The 19,325-nt window shown below is 40.4% G+C and overlaps 1 protein-coding gene across 21 annotated transcripts in view; it reads right to left on the reverse strand.

Annotated features, from left to right (window-relative positions):
- The window catches only part of SORBS2 (sorbin and SH3 domain containing 2), a 205,582-nt gene that overhangs the window by 56,745 nt on the left and 129,512 nt on the right, over nt 1-19,325 (reverse strand). For 13 of the 21 annotated variants that reach the window (XM_032869929.1, XM_032869933.1, XM_032869932.1 and 10 more), the window contains 4 exons: nt 11,148-11,286; nt 7,702-7,874; nt 2,813-2,879; nt 1,662-1,706 (listed from right to left, as the gene is read on the reverse strand). In XM_032869929.1, coding sequence (XP_032725820.1) covers nt 1,662-1,706; nt 2,813-2,879; nt 7,702-7,874; nt 11,148-11,286 — 424 coding nt within the window. Of the gene's footprint in view, nt 1-1,661; nt 1,707-2,812; nt 2,880-6,923; nt 7,084-7,701; nt 7,875-11,147; nt 11,287-14,974; nt 15,011-19,325 lie in introns of those variants that run through there. The other 8 variants (XM_032869939.1, XM_032869945.1, XM_032869946.1 and 5 more) reach the window with 5 other exon arrangements.

Raw genomic sequence — 19,325 nt, forward strand, 5'->3', positions numbered from 1 at the left:
CAGGGTCATGGGATGGAACCCTCCATTGGGCTCCCTGCTCAGCAGGGAGTCTGCCTGAGGCTTCTCTCTCTCCCTCTCCCTTTGCCCCTCCTCCAGCTGGTGTTCTCTCTCTCTCTCTCTCTCTCTCAAATAAATAAATCTTTAAAAAGAGAGAGAAAAAGGAGGGAAGGAAGAAAGAAAAGACAATGTCTGAACTTATTGTTTTGCCCGGATTCTACAATCAGACTTCAACTTTACAGCTTGTGAAGAACAAAAAGGAGTCACTTCTGTATGCTGAGCCCCACGTCACCAAATGGACACTTAATTACAGTTTTGGCTTTGCTAGAAATGGAATCTTAAACCAGATGATCAGGAATTGCCTGACCAGCACCAGTGAGCTCACCTGCCATGCCCAAAAGGAAAACTAATCTCGCAATCACCTTCCCACTTTTTTTTTTTTTTTTGCCTAGTATAGCTTCCTTGTTTGGCTCCCTTCTGCCCTATAAAAGTCTTTCTTTTTGTACAGCTCCCCAGTTCTCCTTTCTATCTGCTAGATTGGATGGTGCCAGATTCATGAATCGTTGAATAAAGCCAGTAATATCTAAAATTTACTTGGCCAAATTTTTGTTTTGTTTCATTTTGTTTTTAACAAACTAAACCCAGGAGGTGAGTCCGGAGAAACCGTGGCTAGGAATAAAAGTTGAGGGAAACATTTTCCTGGGCTTCCTGCTGTCACCTGGAAGAGGGAGGACCCAAACCTCAGAGGTCTTGCGGTTTGCTAACCTTGTTCTGCCCAGTATTTCTTCTCTGTTTGTCCTTGGAGACCAGTCAGCAGAATCCCTAACAAGGGGCTTGAGCGCTGGCCTTCAGGCATCAAGGAGGGGGAGAGTCTTGTGCAGTTCTGCAGCTGACAAGGGGACCCCTAAGGGAGGCGAGGTTGCTGCCGTTGAGGGAGAGGGGAGCAGCCCCATGTCAGGAAAGGAAAACCAGGCTCTGCAACAGTCTCCAGCCTGGGGGCGAATGGCAACAGGAGGCCCTCCATGGGGTCCCCTAATGTGACATTTAGGAGAAAGGGAAATATTCTGGAGGGGTCCTTCACTCCAGCCTGCAACCGAGTCACATGACACCAATGCACTCAAACGCAAGGAGAAACACCCAGAATTGCGGTGGTGTCATCAGGACTGCTGGCAACTCCGCATCAGGAAAGTGGCCCCGCAAAGTGGGATTTTAAAAAAAACCCTTCAATGAATGTTTGCATTTTGGGAGCACAGGCAGGGACAAAGTTACAGAACACTTTGCCGGACTTGTTTTTTGTGAAGTGTATTTCAACGATCTTACGCAATTGTGACCTCGCTCGCTGCTGATAAAAGGAGATCTTTATCTGACTTCGTACCCTAGTGACAGCGTGTTCTTTCACGCTGTCCTTCAGACTTGGGTTAAACATTCCTGAGGCCCAGAATAAAATGACAGTGAGAATGAATGAGAGAAAACAGTATTAGTTCTCATTTCCATGAGAAAAGATCGATCCTCGGTTCATGCATGCTTTGAGAAAAGAAAACCAGCAACCTCTTGATTGTACAAACTGAAAACATGCGGCTCAAACGGGTGAAAAAGTGAGTGTGAGTGCTTCGAAGCATTGCTGAGCATACAGCATTCATCGTCAGCAAGGAAACCCGGCCTACCTGCATTATATGTATAAGGAGTATTATACATGTCTGTGTCATCATCTAGAAAATGAAACATAAATATTATGGTAATACAGATTCGGTCACCATATCATAACAAGACAGTAGAACTTCAGAGAAACAAGCAAACAAAAATTTGGTCGAAAACCAGTGTATTGGGTGCCTGGTGCCTGGGTGGCTCCACCAGTTCAGACTCTGCCTTTGGGGGTGCCTGGGTGGCTCAGTGGATTAAGCCTCTGCCTTCAACTCAGGTCATGGTCTCAGGGTCCTGGGATCCAGCCCCGCATCAGGCTTTTTGCTCAGCAGGGAGCCTGCTACCCGCCCCCCCTCTGCCTGCCTCTCTGTCTACCTGTGATCTCTCTCTGTCAAACAAATAAATAAATCTTAAAAAAAAAAAAAAAAAAAAAGACTCTGCCTTTGGCTCAGGTCATGATCTCAGGGTCCTGGGATCGAGTCCCACATCGGGCTCCCTGCTCAATGAGGAGTCCGCTTCTCCCTCTCCCTCTGCTCCTCCCCCCTGCTTGGGAGCGCTCTCTCTCTCTCTCATTCTCTCTCGGTCAAATAAATAAGTAAATAAATCTTAAAAAAAAAAAAAAAGAAAGAAAGAAAATCAATGTCTTTTGCCTAGTTCACAATGCCATTATAAAAATTTTTCTAATATTGTTTTGTTGCTGGCTTCTGAAGTTTGCCCTCGCTTATCTGTGACCTATTTGCTCGGGCAGCCCTCTCCCCAGCATACAAGGTCAATGCCTTTTCCTCCCTTCCTTAGGCAGCTTTCTCTTCTGAATCGCGCACCTCTGCTCACTCTCTCCAAAAGAAGATGACATGTGTGGACAGAGGAACAATGAGTCTGTTTATGCACCCACCGGGCCACACAACTCACTCCAGATTGCGGACAGGGAAGGAGGGAGGGAGCAGAGCGCCAGGCAGCCCCCAAGGGTCACCTAATGAGAGGCTTCTTGGCAGCTCAGGAGTGAGGCAGGAGCACAGGTGTCTGTGATTGGAGGGTGACAGAAGGAGGAGAGAAAAGAGGGAGGGCTGTGGTGTTGCTAGGCTGTTAAGAGTCTATGTGAATGAGAACTCTACAGGAGTAGACAGATACCTCCCTCAGCCAGGAGGATCGGATCAGAAAACAGTAGCACACATACCTGGTTTGTGCACCATGTGAATTTGCTTAAACATTGTCTTGTACCAGTCCTTTGGTCTGTCAACTGTCTGTAAAAGAAAATGTCCAGGAGTTAAAAAACGGATTCCAAATCAACAGTGTTCCTCAAGGTTCTTCTTTCTATACTGTATATTTTCTCATAGTAGATCTCTGTTCTGGGCTTAAAAATAAAAGATCTATTTCATGACAGTAGTACCAGTAATGTAACCAGTTATGGCTGCAGTTTGTAAATATGTTACCCCTTGTTTGCACTGAGGCTGAATTGACACGTTATATGCTATGGTTTTAATTTTTTTTGTAAATCATACTGTGCCCAGCACTAGATAGGTGGTATTTGCACAAACATATCTACATAAAATTCATGGAATAAAAGTTGTGGTGTTGCAATGGTTTGCTTAACTCCTTTTGGTGATAATTATCATTATTCTTAAAAACATTTTAGTGAGTGTTCTGTTCAAAACATTATTTTTAGAGTTAACTAGGGAATATTTTTGACTTTCAAACTGTATTCTGATCAGCTTAAGCTTAGAGAAATAAAAATATGATATAGTTCTGTAGCAAACCTAAAAAAGATGTAGATATTATCTTGAATTTTTTTAAACATGATAATAGAATGTATGCAACATTTGCCTAGCTAAATTGTAAATTCCTTGAGAGTAGAAACTCCTTACACAGCCCAGGATTTGGGCATGATAGAAACAGTGGGCCATAGTGGAAAGAAGAAGTTAGTGTCAGCTCAACCTAGATTCATATCTCGCTTCCTTTAATTATTGTTTTATACTTCTTAGCAATATGAATTTGGGCCAGTCAGGTAAGCTTTTAGGCCTCATTTTTGTCCCTTCTAAGATGAGATTATATCTACATCAGAGGGTTGTATGGAAACAGAATGAAGCCACATATACAATAAGACCTAGAACAATGCCTAGAATATAGGCTGTGCTCAAGGAACATTATGTATTTAAGGATAAAAGAAAGAATGAATCCAGGTTATTGGATGGAATCCTACCTGATTATACACCTGTGAAAGTAGACCTCTACCTTTATAATCATAATTAAAGATTTTGCTTAGCAAGATCTTTATCTCAATATATCCAGACATACTCCAGCAAGAAACTCGATCATTCTGTGTATGGTAATAAAGAAACCGGCCTTTTCAAGATAATTCTCTTGATATAAAATACTCTGTTGTTAGGACTGGCACAGAAATATTCTTGTACTTTTTTAGACTGAGCTTTGGTATGGATTTTATATCCTATTTTTTTTCTCAGAAATGTGCTAATTGCATTTTTCATCTGGAAATTGAGGGGGTGCCATATTTACATTCATTTTCGTCTCTAAGAATATATAGTTCTGATAATCGCCATAAATATAGATTAACAGTAAGAGCTACTTGACTTTGTTAGGAGTCACCCCTTTATTCAAGGCTCTTTTATTTTTTTATTGTTTTTTAAAAGATTTTATTTATTTATTTGTCAGATAGAGAGCACAAGCAGACAGAGTGGCAGGCAGAGGCAGAGAGAGAAGCAGGCTCCCTGCTGGACAAGGAGCCTGCTGCAGAACTCGATCCCAGGATGCCGGATCATGACCTGAGCTGAAGGCAGCAGCTTAACCAACTGAGCCATCCAGGTGTCCCAAGGCTCTTTTATACAATGGGAAAAGTGAGGACACTATTGATTGACCTTATATTGGAGTGGTGGGAGTTGGTGGGAGGGGGGCAGTGATGAAGCAGGCGTCTAGTTATTATTTGCTGGCTTAAATACAGTAGCTGAACATGTATCTTTAAGGGACATGTTCCTAAAAGATCAATTTCTCTTCCATTAAGCTCTATTTCCTTTAGGTATTCGGCACCAGATAATAAGACATCACTTCGTGGACACACGTTTCCCAGCCATACCTGGACACAAGCAATAGCAACAAAGAAATCAAATAAGTAAGTTGTATCACTCTATATGGCAATGCATCTTGACAGACAGGATTTTTTTTCCTTCACTTGCTGGAGGGCATGGATCAGGCAGGAACTCAGTTCTGCCATCTGCTAGCTTTATATGGTGAGCACAGAGATGCCAGGAAGTGCCCAACTGGCTGGCAAAGAATAGGAAACTGGTATAAGGCAATACTAAAACTCTCTGTCCCTTTCTAAAAGAGGCACTCCAAGCATTTGAAGTTTCTTTAATAAATGACGTCATAGACATGTTATGGCTAATGCTGAGATGAAGTAAATAGAAGTCTACTCAAATTTACGGATGTTTACTTTCATATATGTCCTTCAGGGTTATTTTAAATGGACAGTTAACTACTAGCAATTCACTATTTGGTTGTTTTCTATAGTCTTGGCAGAATACATCTGCGTTTTACATTGCTACAGCTTACAAAGTATCAGAGCTCTACATTGATGTATCAGGCAGAGACTTCCAAAAAGGGAAAGGACACATATTTTCTACACACAAGTATACAGTGATTCTATTCTATTTTTGCCCCCTCTTGAGCTTTGAAAGGGCTCACCCGGTGTTATATTTGAACTAGAAGAAAAGAATCTTGTATTTCACTTAACTAGCCGGCTTTAATTAGACAGCCTCCTGGGACCTGAACCCTAGCGATTTTTGTTGTGGTTAAGAATGGTAGTAAAAGGCTAACACAGACGTCCCAGGTCACATGAGAGAGGGCAGACTAAGGAGCCTTCATTCAAATCACTCAAAGGTACATTTGTTGACTTTTGGCTTTCTAGAGTTTCTAGTTTACTTTACAAAATTCTGTTTCCTTGGTATAGGCTGGTTGTCTAAAATGAGACCATAACGTGATACACTGAGACAGCACTGCCTTTGGTGGATACACTGAGCAGAATTCCATGTGTAGCAATTTGAGTCTGATCATCATTACTCTCTACACAGATGAGAAAGAAAAAACAACCTTGGAGATTCTTGGCCTGCTGTGGCTCAGAGATGGCCTGACTCAACATTTATAAACACAGCTATACTTGGGGATGTGCTCAGCAAGGCTGAAAAATAGGGACCAAGAATAAGAGTCTTCACAGACCTGCACCTTCTTTGTAAAGTTTTAAAAGCGTAAATAAGAGCACAGCTGTATATAAAAATTCTGGTTCCTTATAAGGAACTTCTGGGCTGCTTATATTTTATTTTCTACTTTATAGAACAAAAACTAACATCAAAGGTTTAGTACATGTATTTGCTTATGCATATCTAAACATGCTTTTGATTTGCAAGTAGATAGACAATATAGACTTTTAATACTCCTTGATTTTCACTAACCGTCTATGATGTCTGCTTTTTTTTTCTTTTGAAAACTAACAAGCAAGTCCTTGCTATGTACTAAAATTATGTCTTATGGATAAAAAAATTGGTTCAGCTTTTTGTGTTGTTTCTTATATATCATTTATCATGTTAAAGAGACACCCAGAGATCTCAGACAAAAATCCTTTCAGACAGAAATCTGTAACAACATAGAACCAGGGATCTCCTAATATGTGTATCCACTGTGACCGGAGGGTCAAGGAAACAAAACCAGTGACACCATTCCTGTCTGACACTGGATCCCTCCATTATTTAAAAAAAAAAAAATCCAAATTTAACCATTCTGAATCAGAAATCTTCAAAGGCAAACAAATGACAAAACGCCATCACCAGAAACATGCAGTCATCATAGTACTGTTAGTGACCATCCCCAAACTTTTTCTGTTACTTAAATATGACAATCATCAGTCCCAATATAGATTTGTAGGACTTTATAATTAGCCACATTCAGCGTTCCCAGAACGTAGCAAGTCTATAACCCCAGCAACTGCCCTACAGACTGACTTTCTGGCTTTCGGTTCTAATACAGATGCTTGGACTCATCAATTTTTAACTCTTAGAATGTGTAATTCCCATATGAGAGAGGCAATCTTACCACTGCTTTTTTCCTGATCCCTCTCCCATTCTTTTCCTCTATCCACTATTGTCTTTGGCCCCCCAGGATCTGCATTCCAGGGAAGCAGCTTTTGGCAACCAACCTCTCCCAACCTGAGCCCCCAGGTATGTGGGTGTTGCAGGCGCTTCCATTTAGCCTGCGCCCACTTCTCGCACAGCCCCCCAATTCACCTGCAGGCGTGCGGCTGCTCTCATCCTGGCTCCCAGAGTCTTCCTTCTGCGGCTAGCACAAACCTTCTCTGCAAGGAGACTGGTCAGCAAGCTGCCTCAGCCGCTGCTGAGCTTTGCCAGAAGGGGCTGCCCTGACACACTGAGCAGTGCTTTGGCAGAGTTTAAAGACTTAAAAAAAAAAAAAAATCCAAACACTTTCACTTATCATCCCCGAGGGCTCGCAGCAGGCGCAGCTGAGGAGGGACACTCAGATGTGTATTTTTCTTCACAGTTTTTCCTTTCCATGACATTAACTCCCTTCACTCCAATCATCTCACCTCCCAATGCCCAATTCACAGCTCCCAGTCTCCCGATGGGAACACACAGCCCTTTGAAGAAACAAATTGCTGGTTTATTTGCAATGCACATGGGAATTCAATGCAGCCAAAGAATTCACATTTTCTGTTCCTTCTCTTTTCTCTCTATCGCCCTCACACTCCTTGGAAAAAGGTAAAACAAAACAAAACATTCCTTTTGCGGGGGTGGGGGGGGAGTTCCCACGATCACAATTTTCATGATTTTCTATCAAAATGCAAAACCAGATTGTGTGATCAGCTTCGACCGACGAGATCTCTTTCTCTTTCTCAGCCACACACAGCATAATAGTCACGAGCAATCAGAGGGCCCAGAGGGCCATCCTCATTACGTAAGAGCAGGGGAATGCACCAAGCCTGGACAATCCATCCTCTGTAGCCTCTGTGCCCAGCCCCGCAACAACGCGCACCCGGGCATTTCCTACCGTTCTAATTGCTGTGGGGATTCCGGATTCATCCACGGGCCCGATCCCCGGGTAGTGCGGGGCTTTGATGACCGTCACCCTCTTCTCCTCCTCCGAGGACCTGTACAGTGGGATGGAGCTGCCCATCGTGCCGTCCAGGGACTGCGCGTGCTGGGGATACGACTCTGCGGAGTCTGCGGAGACAGTGTGGGGAGACACAATGTGCCGCACGCACGAGGAATCAGGACTTGGTGGTGCCTCTTGTGTATCGACGGCAACTGGAACACAGAATCTGTCGCCATCACTGTCTCTTTGAACCCGTTTCCCTTACATTCGAGCTGTCTGTTGCTAGCCTGCAGGTAGGTATCCCAGCTCAACTGTAACAAGGTCCTCGTCGAAGGGGGTTGCTGGAAGACCCGTGACTGTGGAGCAGCCATTGTGTTAAGAAAGCACCTGCATGACGTCGTCTTATCCTTCTACTGTGTTGGGGGGGGAGGGGGCCGTTTTATAGATGAGGAGGCAGAAACTGAGACGTACATACTATTTTTGTGAAACTGCTGACTGCTAGTACTTAAAAGTGCTGAAATGTCCTGAGAATAAGAGACAGGACTGTCGAGTATACAGCAGCAATTTCGTAAAAATAAGAACAAAAATCACATTAAGAAATCTTCACCTCCGAACGTATTCTTAGATGTGAAAGCTTATGGATTAAATAAATGATTTAAATTACTGGTATTGGTGTTTCGCTAAGTCGTCATGATGACCATAATATCTTTGCTTTTACTTTAAAATAACAAAACCCACTTCTTGCCCTGAGTTTAAAAATTGTCCTAAGCCTATAAATTAGAAGCGGTTTCTCCTGTTCCTATCTTCGTGCCATGTTTATTAACTTTTCATATACTTTCCTAAGAAACAGAGAGGACTTTAAGTACTATATAGTCCACTTACTCTTAGTTCACAGATAAGTCTGAAGATCAACATCATTACCATTCCTTCTGTACAATTGATAATACGACTTCCTGCTTCTTTACAATAAATTTCAAAATTTTGGTGAGCAAGAATGTTTCTTGACATAGGTTGTCTAATACGGGACTCAGAAAGGTCTCTTTTTATGTGGATGTGGAAAAGTTCTAATGTTTCAGAGTAGCATTAATTGATTCTCTCTCTCGCTCTCCCTCTCAAAAGATATGACTCTGTTTTTGCAACAAATTTATATAAAACTCCATAAGTAAGATTTTTAAAAGATTTAACTCATCATTATAAGGATAAGTCCCGCGAGCATGCCTATAAGCTAACATCTATGATAACATTTATAACTGCTCTCACTCTTCTTATGGACGGCTCTGTTCAGTTGAATTGCAACAGAAAAGCATTTTTGATCCATTTCTGATGAAGAATGGCCTCACCTGCCTTTGTACATAAAACCAGTGTCTTTTCCAAGCCACTCCAAATTAAGACATATGTGGTCTTTGACTCTGATTTCCCGCTTAATCCCCAAAAGGATTTGAGTTGGGAACCTTGAGGATGTTATTTCAAATAAACAACAAATACTTTTTGAGCACCTCGTTTGTGCAAAATCCCAGCCCCAGCAAACAGTATTAACTCTGTCTTCACACACGGTTCACGAGAGTCAATGAATTTATAGCTTACATAATACAAGTTTGGCCTATTATTTATTTCATTTGTCTTTTATAGGTCCACTCACTCTCATTTTTGTCATCTTTTTGCCCTCAACTCAATATAAAGTTTCTCCAAGGCAGGATAGATTTCTACACTCTCCTCAGGACCTAACTCAGCACCGGAAGATGGGTATCTGTTCCAATGTGTTTATAGAGGGAATTTCTTTCCAGGTAGTATGGTTTGTATGTGAGTCTGCCCATTGATACGTTCTAATATCAAAGCCCGTCTGCATTCAAGTATTTATATATTTTGTTTCTTGCAGTGAAAGGGACAAAGTTGTGTTTTTTAAGACAGGTAATGAGGACAGAGAGTCAAATGGATAATAATTATTTGGGAGAACATTAGGGCCTAGAATAATTTGTAGTTTTACTATAGATCTGTGATAATGCATAGCTTTGTAAAAAAAAAAATCTACGTATAAGAGATTCCCATCATAATCCTGCACCAGGGACTGATGGTTTAAGACAAACATCCAGGCACAAGGGCATTCTACTTCCTTACGCTTTAAAAGAACATCATTCTAAGATTTACAGATGATCTCCAGGAGCAGTATTAGAGAAGGCACAGGTATATTTCGATTTTTCTTTAATGAGTCTCAGGGCTTCACGTAAGTGTTATAGAGGTTTTGTGGACCACAGAAGCTGAGATCTGCAATGGTCCTGAGTAAGCCGATGGCATCACGTCTTTCAGCAAACAATGCTGGGGAAGATGAAGGTCTGCTGTTGTTAATGAAGAAATGGGAGTGAAAGCCCTGTGTTCGACTTTCTTTCTGTCACTGGTTGGTGGTGCCCAGAGCATTGGTCCTGTCCTGATTTCCTGAGAGGTGTGTAGCTGGCTCACTTTCCACCACCTTCCTCCCTGCTGCCTGGAAGCTTTCCGGTTGCCAACATCATGGAAACTTTCTCAGCTGGAATTTGGATGATGGTTTGATTTGGTTTGATTTTTAGTGTTTTGGGTGGGGTTTTTTTTGTTAATGTTTTTAAAAACTAAGAAATACTTCTATTATTTTCTAAATAGTTCTAATATATTTTGCCACATAAAAATGTTTGTCATTATATGGTACAAGTTCTTATCCAGGAGGCTTCAAAGAGGTCCCAAGCCCCGTGAAATTACAGACTTACAACTTTTTTACAAACAAATATTCATTTTTTTTTTTCCTGGAGGACAGCTCTCTTTCATCAAATTCTAAATTTTTCAAAGGATTAAGAACTCTCTATAAAATTCAGGGATCATTATTGAAAGGAGTGCCTTTCCCTGACTTCTGGTCTTCTGGTCTCAGTTCGAGCAGCCGTTTGCTACTCTGTGAGGCAGTGGTTTACTGTTTACTGTTTGGTGAGGCAGCCTGTCCCCTTTTTAGACTATTTTAACTGTTCAACAATTCTCTACAAATACCAAGACCATTTTCTGCAATGAGAGCTTTTTCACAAGAGAACAGGCTGTCTTGAACATGGATGGGATTTGCCATCCGTGGACATGTGCTACGCAAATGTTCTGTGGTCGTGTGAACTCTCCTGCCTAACTGGCCCCCTTTTTCTTTCTACCCCAAACCCCGAGCACTTAATAGCCTCAGAGGGAGAAGCAGCCGTTGTCTTGGGATCCCTGGATGCCTATGTCCTCTGGTGTTGAATCCTCTGCTCTTGATTCCTCCCCTAGGAGAGGGTCATTAAATAGTGGAGTGTTGAATGTCTCTTGCTCCTTTTTTGAAAAGTTGCTCTGGTATCTTCCCGTGTGGTTTGTACTTGTTGTGTTGCAGTTATCATGGAAATCAGGGCTATCAAGTGACTCACCCAGTGAGCGGCCATGCTGCATGATAATGCTTGAATTGAGCGAGCCTGGGAGAGAGTAAGCTGAAGGGGAAAACGGCCTTTGATAGTAACTCATTGGACTCACAGCACCTCCAGAGTTTCCATTCACTGTTATCTGGCTCTGAGAAGAGAGCAAAGACATCCTGTTATAGCACACAGTCCGCTGTTAACATCATCCCTTTAGAAGACAATAAGAGACTTCACTCTTATGACAGTAGTCAGCTGTCAAACTTTATTTACTTAGAAAACTGATGTCTAGAGATTTTTTCAATGTCCTCTCTATCTTCCTTTATTTCTGAAATCACTGTCTTATGTGTCAGAGGGCACAGGAGGTAATTCGGAAGAACAGAAGCAGCTGGCCAGTGGGCGTGCCCCTCTACCAACCAGAGATGCTAAAAGCATCCGGGGGAGTCAGTATAAAATAAATGCAGGGGGTGAATTGGCTTTTATGGTCCTGATGAGTGGTCAGAACATTGTTACTCTGCTCTGCGTGAGGGATTTGAAAGGAATCTTCTTGGACAGGAGGAAGGACACTGGTTCTCAGACTTAGGGCTATCCTCTAGTGAATGGATGTTTCTAGGCAAAGGGATAACATAAGGAACACAACTGTTTGGGCTTATGTCTCATGAAGCAATCTATTCTAGAAGAATCGAGCTTTTCTGCTAAGCCACTGGCTTCTCCCTGTTCCAAACTCATTTAGCACTTGATAGGCCTCCTTTTGGTTTCTTAATAATTTATTGTTTTGATTGCTTTAATCTCTCTGAGTATTCTATGTCCCCCAGGATATCTCAAGATACTTGTCGGAGAATCATATATATGCTTCTATGCGTTCAACCTGCACTAATAACGTTGTAGACATTCAATAGATTATATTGTGTTTGAATTGGATCAACCGAGTTCAGAAGTTGAGCTCACCACTGTTAAGGATGCCTGTCTATCCACAACACAGCACACGTCATGGTAGAGATCACATAATGCATGCGAATGAGCCGAAACATTAGTGAGAGCGTTTGGTTAAAATACCTTACAGCTGAATACACACAAACACACATATACCCCTAGGTAAAAACCACCATTTGTGAACTTTTTCTACTTATTTTAAAACAGTTTCAACTTCTAAAATACAGGCCTGAAATGGAGGTAGTCAATTAATTGCATATTTCCATGATGTTTCACTTTAAAGCACATCTTTTGAAAGGACCAAGAGTCGATCTAATTTCACTGTTTCGTAGCTGTACCACATCCACAACCAACATTCCATTGTAATGATGGTGCTTACTGATTACGTACTTCTCTAAGCTGTTCCAGAAACTACTCTCTCATCAGAAGCCACCGTGTCTTATAGGTCTGCTCCCTGAAGAGCCCTGGACATTCAAAGGATGGGAGGCACTGACCTACCCCAAACGCTTCAGAGCTGTCTGTGACTTTGATGGATTACTTGAGAATATTTTTGCCACCTCTCCCTAATCAGTTTGGTTGTTTTGTAAATATATTCCCAATCCTATTGTTATAAGGTGTTACAGTGAGTGCTAAAAGCAGGAGAATTCTTGTGAAAAACCATCGTGTTACTTTGTTACTAAACATAGGAAAATTGCCTTGAATCCTGTTTTGATGTTGTCAGTAACATTGATTATGGGTTAAAAAAAAAAATACTGCAAATAGACTTAGTCTTTCATCCTGTTAAACCAGGTAGGAGTTTACTAATGAAATAATACCCTTATAATTTTAGAAAATACTTTATTGTTAGACTGAAATAATTATTAGGAAAATCATCTCTTGGAGAACGGAGGTACAATTTCAATTGTAACTCGAAACCAAGTTCAGTTACAGTTAGCTTTGATTGTGCCCACCAGACTATATGTATGCATTTAAGGCTCCTGAAGAGTCTTAAAAATACCAGATTGAATCAGTTAGTATACAAATTAATATATTATCACTGTTCTGTATCTTTGGTCTCAGGCCCTACCATTCTTTAAAGTTTTAAAAGTGAAGAACTATTGAAAACACAGGAGAAGATGAGGAGAGCCCAGCCTGCTGAGCTCCTGGCTGTAGTGACTGGTGGGGTGTGTCCTGGAAAGTGAGTTTTTAAGTGTTTTGTGTGGTTTTTTTGTTTTGTTTTGTTTTTGTTTTTGTTTTTCTGTAGCCCAGTCACTAACTGGAACTTTTCACAGCCAAGTTTTACATGCAGCCATTGAATGAATATGAAACTCCATCTAAAGTATTGTTAAATATTTAAGAAAGATACTAAAAAGTACCCTTTGTCTTCTGTAATTGCAATCTTGAAAAACATATGGCTTATAATATTTCCCTCTGCATGAAATTTTTAGGTTTATGACCTTGACACAACATAGAAAACTATATACCACAACTAAAATTTTGTTTATAACAGTGCTTATTTTGAACTGCATTATGAAATCAATTTTAGAAAAAAATTCCCTTTTTTTTTTGGCCTAGCGTTGTGTACCTTTCAAAATAAAGCCATTATCTATACATTATATGATTGAAAATCTGTACCTTAAAATTTGAAAGCATTTTAGTCATTCATGAATCATTTCTTAGGGACAGCTTGTCATAAAGACATATTTAAAGGATGTCATATGTATAGGAAGTATTTCTTTTTTTTTTTTTTTTAAATATCTTTTTTTAGGAAGTATTTCTATATTGCTCTGAGTGGAAAATAAATTATTGCTATGTAAAACCATAAATGAATTCACACATTTCTATGTCAGAATGGCCCAGGAAAAGTAATTCCAAAAAATCAGAGGACTAAATTTCTGCAGTGTAGACAAACAGTATTTACATCATTCATCCCTGTAATGAACCAGAGGTTCAAAAGATGTAGTTGTTAATGAGAGAGAAGCAAGAATTAGCACCATGAGGTCAGGAATTATGTATGTGAGAAACAAGGCTATCCGAACTATTCACACAGGACACATTTGTATGAATCTCAGAGGCAAACTGTTATCTACCAGGATTTATTACTGGGTTAAAATCTTGAAAAATTTTAGACTTTCCCTATAATCTAATCATCATAATATATGTGTACTTATCTAAATTTCTGAGGTAATTACTTTTTTTGAGACAAAAAATTTTATCAAGGCAAATCACTGTATATCTCAGTAGCTAGAGCAACACTGTAAATATAAATGACTCTAAAATGAGTGAGGAGAATAGAGTTGACTTTTCCATCTCCAAGTAGGCTTGTGAGGATGACTGTAAAGGATTTTCTGGCCGGACGGACTATATGGAGTTGGTTTAGATATAATTTACCTCTGTGTGAGTAAAAATGCCCAGCAGCAAAATAAGATGACAGACAAGAAATCAACCAGTCCTTGTGTTTGGCCCATGGAGATCTGTTCAGTAAGTGATGGAGGCAAAGGAAGGAGGAATAATTTAATGCATGGCAGCATCTGTCATGGCTGACCTCTGACCCATGTTTGGGGAAGGTTCCAGAATGGTCAGGGGTATCAAGAGTCAGCTACCTGAGCTCATCTAGGATGGCAGGGAAGGACTCACTGGAGGGGAAGGACCAGTCTGTAGTGAAAGAGCCTGAGGTACAGCTATGGGTCAGGAGGACAGGAGCAAGGAGAAGAGGTTTATGAAAAGCAATATGAGAGTGTCATGTGGGCGGGGGATGAGGGGAGGTCTGTGCAGGTGTGAAGCCCCAAATCAGCAGATGGTGGCCATGTCAGCGACCTTAGCTGGAGCCACTGTCAGGTTAAGAAGTGATTCAGTTAGAAAGCACCAAAGAAGGAAGGCGTGAAGGAGAGGCTTCCTGTGGTTTGTCTGTGTGTCTGTGAAGCATTTACCTCCAGCACATTGGCAGCTAAGTTCTGGTTTCCAGGCTGAGTTTGAGGAAAGAATAAAAGAGATATACATTATCCATTAATAAAAACTTCTCTTTTTGCAATGTGGCAGAGAAGGCTTTATTCAGCTTTCTCATCAGCTGTATTTGCAAGACCTTTAAGGAATCCACTCAGAGGATTAGGTACCAGCCAGTACACAGCACAGAACAAGCATGGAAACAGGAAGAAAATGAATCCGCCAAGTGTTTTTGGAAATAAGACTAGTTTTCACACAGCACTGCACTGTAATGTTGTGTGGGAGCTTTGAGAGTGTTGGCATCATGGAATTTTTCCCTCAGAAGTTTTCTATTTGGTACCTGTGATAGCAAACTAGTATCAGGTTGTCTATTGGTTGGAGAATTCGTTTCCCTTTAATAGAAAAATCTTACAGCAGATGTATCCTGACCGCCTCCCCCACCCTGGAAATTATCCCCCAAATATAATAAAACAGGTCGCCTCACTTTTTTTTCCTGACTTACAGATCTAAAGAATCATGAACTAAAAGTATTAAATGGAAAGGGAATTTTGTTTCCTTTCCACTCAGTGAATCTCTTTTTCTGATTTCACTCTAAGATACTAAGAGAATTGAGCTTTAAAATATCCAAGCAGTGCAGTTGGAGGTACCTGGGTGTGAAAATGAAGTAGACACAGACACCAGCCCCTGATGATGGTTAGAAGGTACCCCCCATTGGTTAGAGCTGCTGTTGGTTTTAAGTCTTAGGTAAAGGAGAAAGAAACTGGGGAAACAAATGTTTAATACCTCCAAGGCTATGTAACCTAAGAGGCTAAACATGGTGGAGGGGTCGTCTGTGAAAGGAAGAGAGTGGAAGGCTCATTACTACCTAACTCTCCCTTCATACCACTGTGATGTCTACCTACACAGTCAATTATGATGATAAGCATCAGCCTCATCATGACTAAAGGAAACTCTGAAGCAAAATTTTTTTCTCAATTCTCCCCTACCCCACCATGGGAAGAGAGGTGGTTTTTTTGAATGTTTGATGTGGTGCCAGTTGTTAAGAGAGATAGCCAGAAGTATCTTAGGGCATTAATGCAAGGATAGGGAATGAATTAAAGAAAACTGTATCAACTTAGAAATCTTGCCTAGTAAAGGTTTAAATGGTACTATTTGGTATTCTTGGCCAACCATCATTATAATAATGGTTGATGTCATAGAGGCTATCGATCTCATAAAAAGTCATAATTCTTTTTCTCAGACTTTTAATTGAATACTTTAAAAAAATCAGATATATCTCTTTTTCTTAGTCACAGCTACCTTAAAAAAATCTGATGACAACAATTGATTCTTCTCTTAGGAAAAATACACAAATTCATACATACATAAAATTCTGCATAAACTAAAGGGGTTCGTGGATACTGGAAAGCATGTTCTTAATCTAACAAGAAATTCCAACCCTGGGTAAAAAGACAGATTTCCTTATTTTATTTTTATTTAATAAGATTGTTGTTGTTGTTGTTTAAGCACACTCATTAAAAGTGATACTCTTTTACTGTATACAGTTTTAAAATCTCTAGAATTAACTGACAGAAACCTTCAAGTTAGCCAGAACTTAAAATGTTCTAGTAGGAATATATCCATGGTATCAGTAAATTTTTATAATAAAGTAAATCTATATTATTGTGAAGTAAGACTATAATGTTATGAAACTACAATAATTATAATTTAAAATGTTAGAATCTTGCTAGAGGTCTAATGCAATTCAGTATAAATATATTTTGGGTGAGGGCAGCATCCATGGAATTTCTCATAATAATGCAGTTTCACTGAAGAGTTTTCCATATAACATGAGTCTCTTCAGTTTTGCTTATGCTAAGTGAGAATTTTGTTAAGTAATATAAATCATGCCAAAGGATTTGAGTTATATGCTCAAAGGAATTTTTTCCCTTCAAAATTAAAAGGAAAATCCAATGGCTGCAACCCTTACTGGATTGGCTTCCCTGTGTGTATCCTTTGGAGTTGCTACATGTCAAGAACTAAAGCTTGTTCTGTCTAAAACCATCATTGTCATGGGTAATATGATCAATTGGGTTGTATAGCATTGTGTATAAGAATGGTTTTTACCCATTTATTGGTTCTTCCAAGAGAACGTAGAACTATTTCACTTTTTGAACTTCTCTCACTATCTCCTGATATGTTCACAATTTTAAGTCTTAATATATGTGTGTGTAACAGATGAAATAACACTTGGTGAGTCATACCACACTTAAATTGCTATAGACAAAACTAAAAAAAAATCAGCTCTACAGGCTACCTACACAGAGTGTGGAAATTTCCTGCCATAAAGATGTAAATCATGCCTTAGACTAGTTTTTCACTTTGATCTCCTCATTAATGAAATTCTCTCTCAGAGATATCAGGAGAGAAAACCACATTATACATGTTTCTCTGAGGAGAATGTGGTAAGAGTAGGAGAAAGAACCTGAAGAGGGGACAGGAAATATGTTATTAATCTGGATTACTTTGAGTAGGAAAAAATTTAAGAGTAATTTTTTTTCCTACTGAATTTGGTGGCAGACAGACAGATGACTGCAAAAAATCATCTTTTGTGTCTCCATCTTTTCAAGACATGTAAGGTTAAGGTCTTTGACTCTAGGCCAAGGCACGCAAACTTTTGTTGGTATATGTTCCTTTTTACTTTTTTCCAACTGTTGAACTGTGAGGGAGGGAGGAGCTAGAAACACCAGTTTGTTGCTGCCTGGTTTCTATAAATGAAAGGGACAGCACTTAAACTCCAAGACAGTTAATTTTCTAAGAGATAGCATTTGGCTATTCAGAATAGCATTGAACATCTTGGTTCAAATGAATTCAACCCAGAATGCTAAAGGGAAGCTGTTGATGAAAGAGATCACTAACTCTAGGTTAGGCTCCTTGAGGAATTAAGGAGCAAGGAGACTCATGAAAGATGAGTGTCAGCACTGGAAAAGGTGTATCGGTGGCAGGCAGGCCTAGCCAACTCAGGTGACCACCCTGGGCTAGGAATGTACCCAGAATGTGCAGATTGGACCAGGTGTTAGATAAGAAGGAATGGTGGGACCATGGTAGGGTGGAGAAGGCATGTTCCTCCTTAAAGTGGCCAAATTAAAAATAAAATGAACTCAGTAGCCAAAAGAAAAAAAAAAAAGCTATCTATAGTTGCAAGTCCTCTCTACTCAGACAGAGAATATGATTTTGAATCATGGGAAGGTGTCATATTTTAAGAACAGTGCCAGAAAGGTTCAAGAGTCAAGCTATATCAGAAAACAGAGGTTGTGGAAGCTACTGGTTGACCTGTATGGATCTGGAGTCAGACAGACTGGGGCAGGTCCTGTCACCTCCCTGGGCCTCAACTTCTTTGTGTGCAAAATGGGGACATTAATAAAACCCACCTCCTAAAGCTCGTGAGAATCAGGTGTGGAAATGTAAGGACTTAGTCCAGTGTCTGGTGTGTTGCCATAGTTCTCCATAAATGAGTCATTTAAAAAAAAAAAATTGAAATGCTTGGAAGGCATAGGCATGCTTTGCACAAAGCAAAGAGTAGGGTAGAGAGAACAAAAATATGAAAACTGTCATATAGAAAAGGGAGAGAACTTCATCTCTTTTGCTCTGTGGGAAGAATATGCAGAAGTTAAGGCAGATTATGACTCAATATTATAAATACTTTCTTGTCATTAGACCCAACAATGGCTTGAGCCCTGCAGAGCTGCTTCTGAAAGTGACTGAGCTCTTCATGCCCAAGTGTATTCAAGAAGAGGTTCACGTTCATTGGTTTGAACCAATGGAGGTTGGTTGGAGTGGAGGAGATCCTCAGTGATTTCTAAATTCATATTGGGCTCTAGAATGTGCTCTTCTGGTCAATCACTCAAAAATTCACACAACATACATTAGATGATGAAACTGCCAAAGACCTGATCAACTAATAGCATAGCAGACCAATGGAGAAGAAGTTGTGGGATATTGGTTGGCCCACCTGATGGCATAGGTGAGTCATCTGGGCTGGTCTTGATGGGATTGGTCTAGAAAGCCTACTCTACATTCTGTAACTTTCCTATCATTCTGCACTGCTGACATTTGTTGATGATTCTGCCTGCCTTAACTTATCCATCTTCATCCCATGGGGCAAAAGAGATGACTTTTCTTCTTCTCCTACATGACAATGAGACAAATCCTCCTCACGTGTGCCACAGCAGCTGTGAAAGTAAGGCTTTGGCAAATGACTGATTATATTATTTCATAATAGAAGGGTCGAGTTTATCTTCCTGAAGCAAAGGGCACAGCATTCGCAAATGCCAGGGAAAAGGCTCAGGGTGTCGCTTT

This window comes from Lontra canadensis, unplaced genomic scaffold, assembly GCF_010015895.1.
Source record: "Lontra canadensis isolate GAN:19392208 unplaced genomic scaffold, GSC_riverotter_1.0 scaffold39, whole genome shotgun sequence".
Lineage (NCBI taxonomy): Eukaryota > Metazoa > Chordata > Mammalia > Carnivora > Mustelidae > Lontra > Lontra canadensis.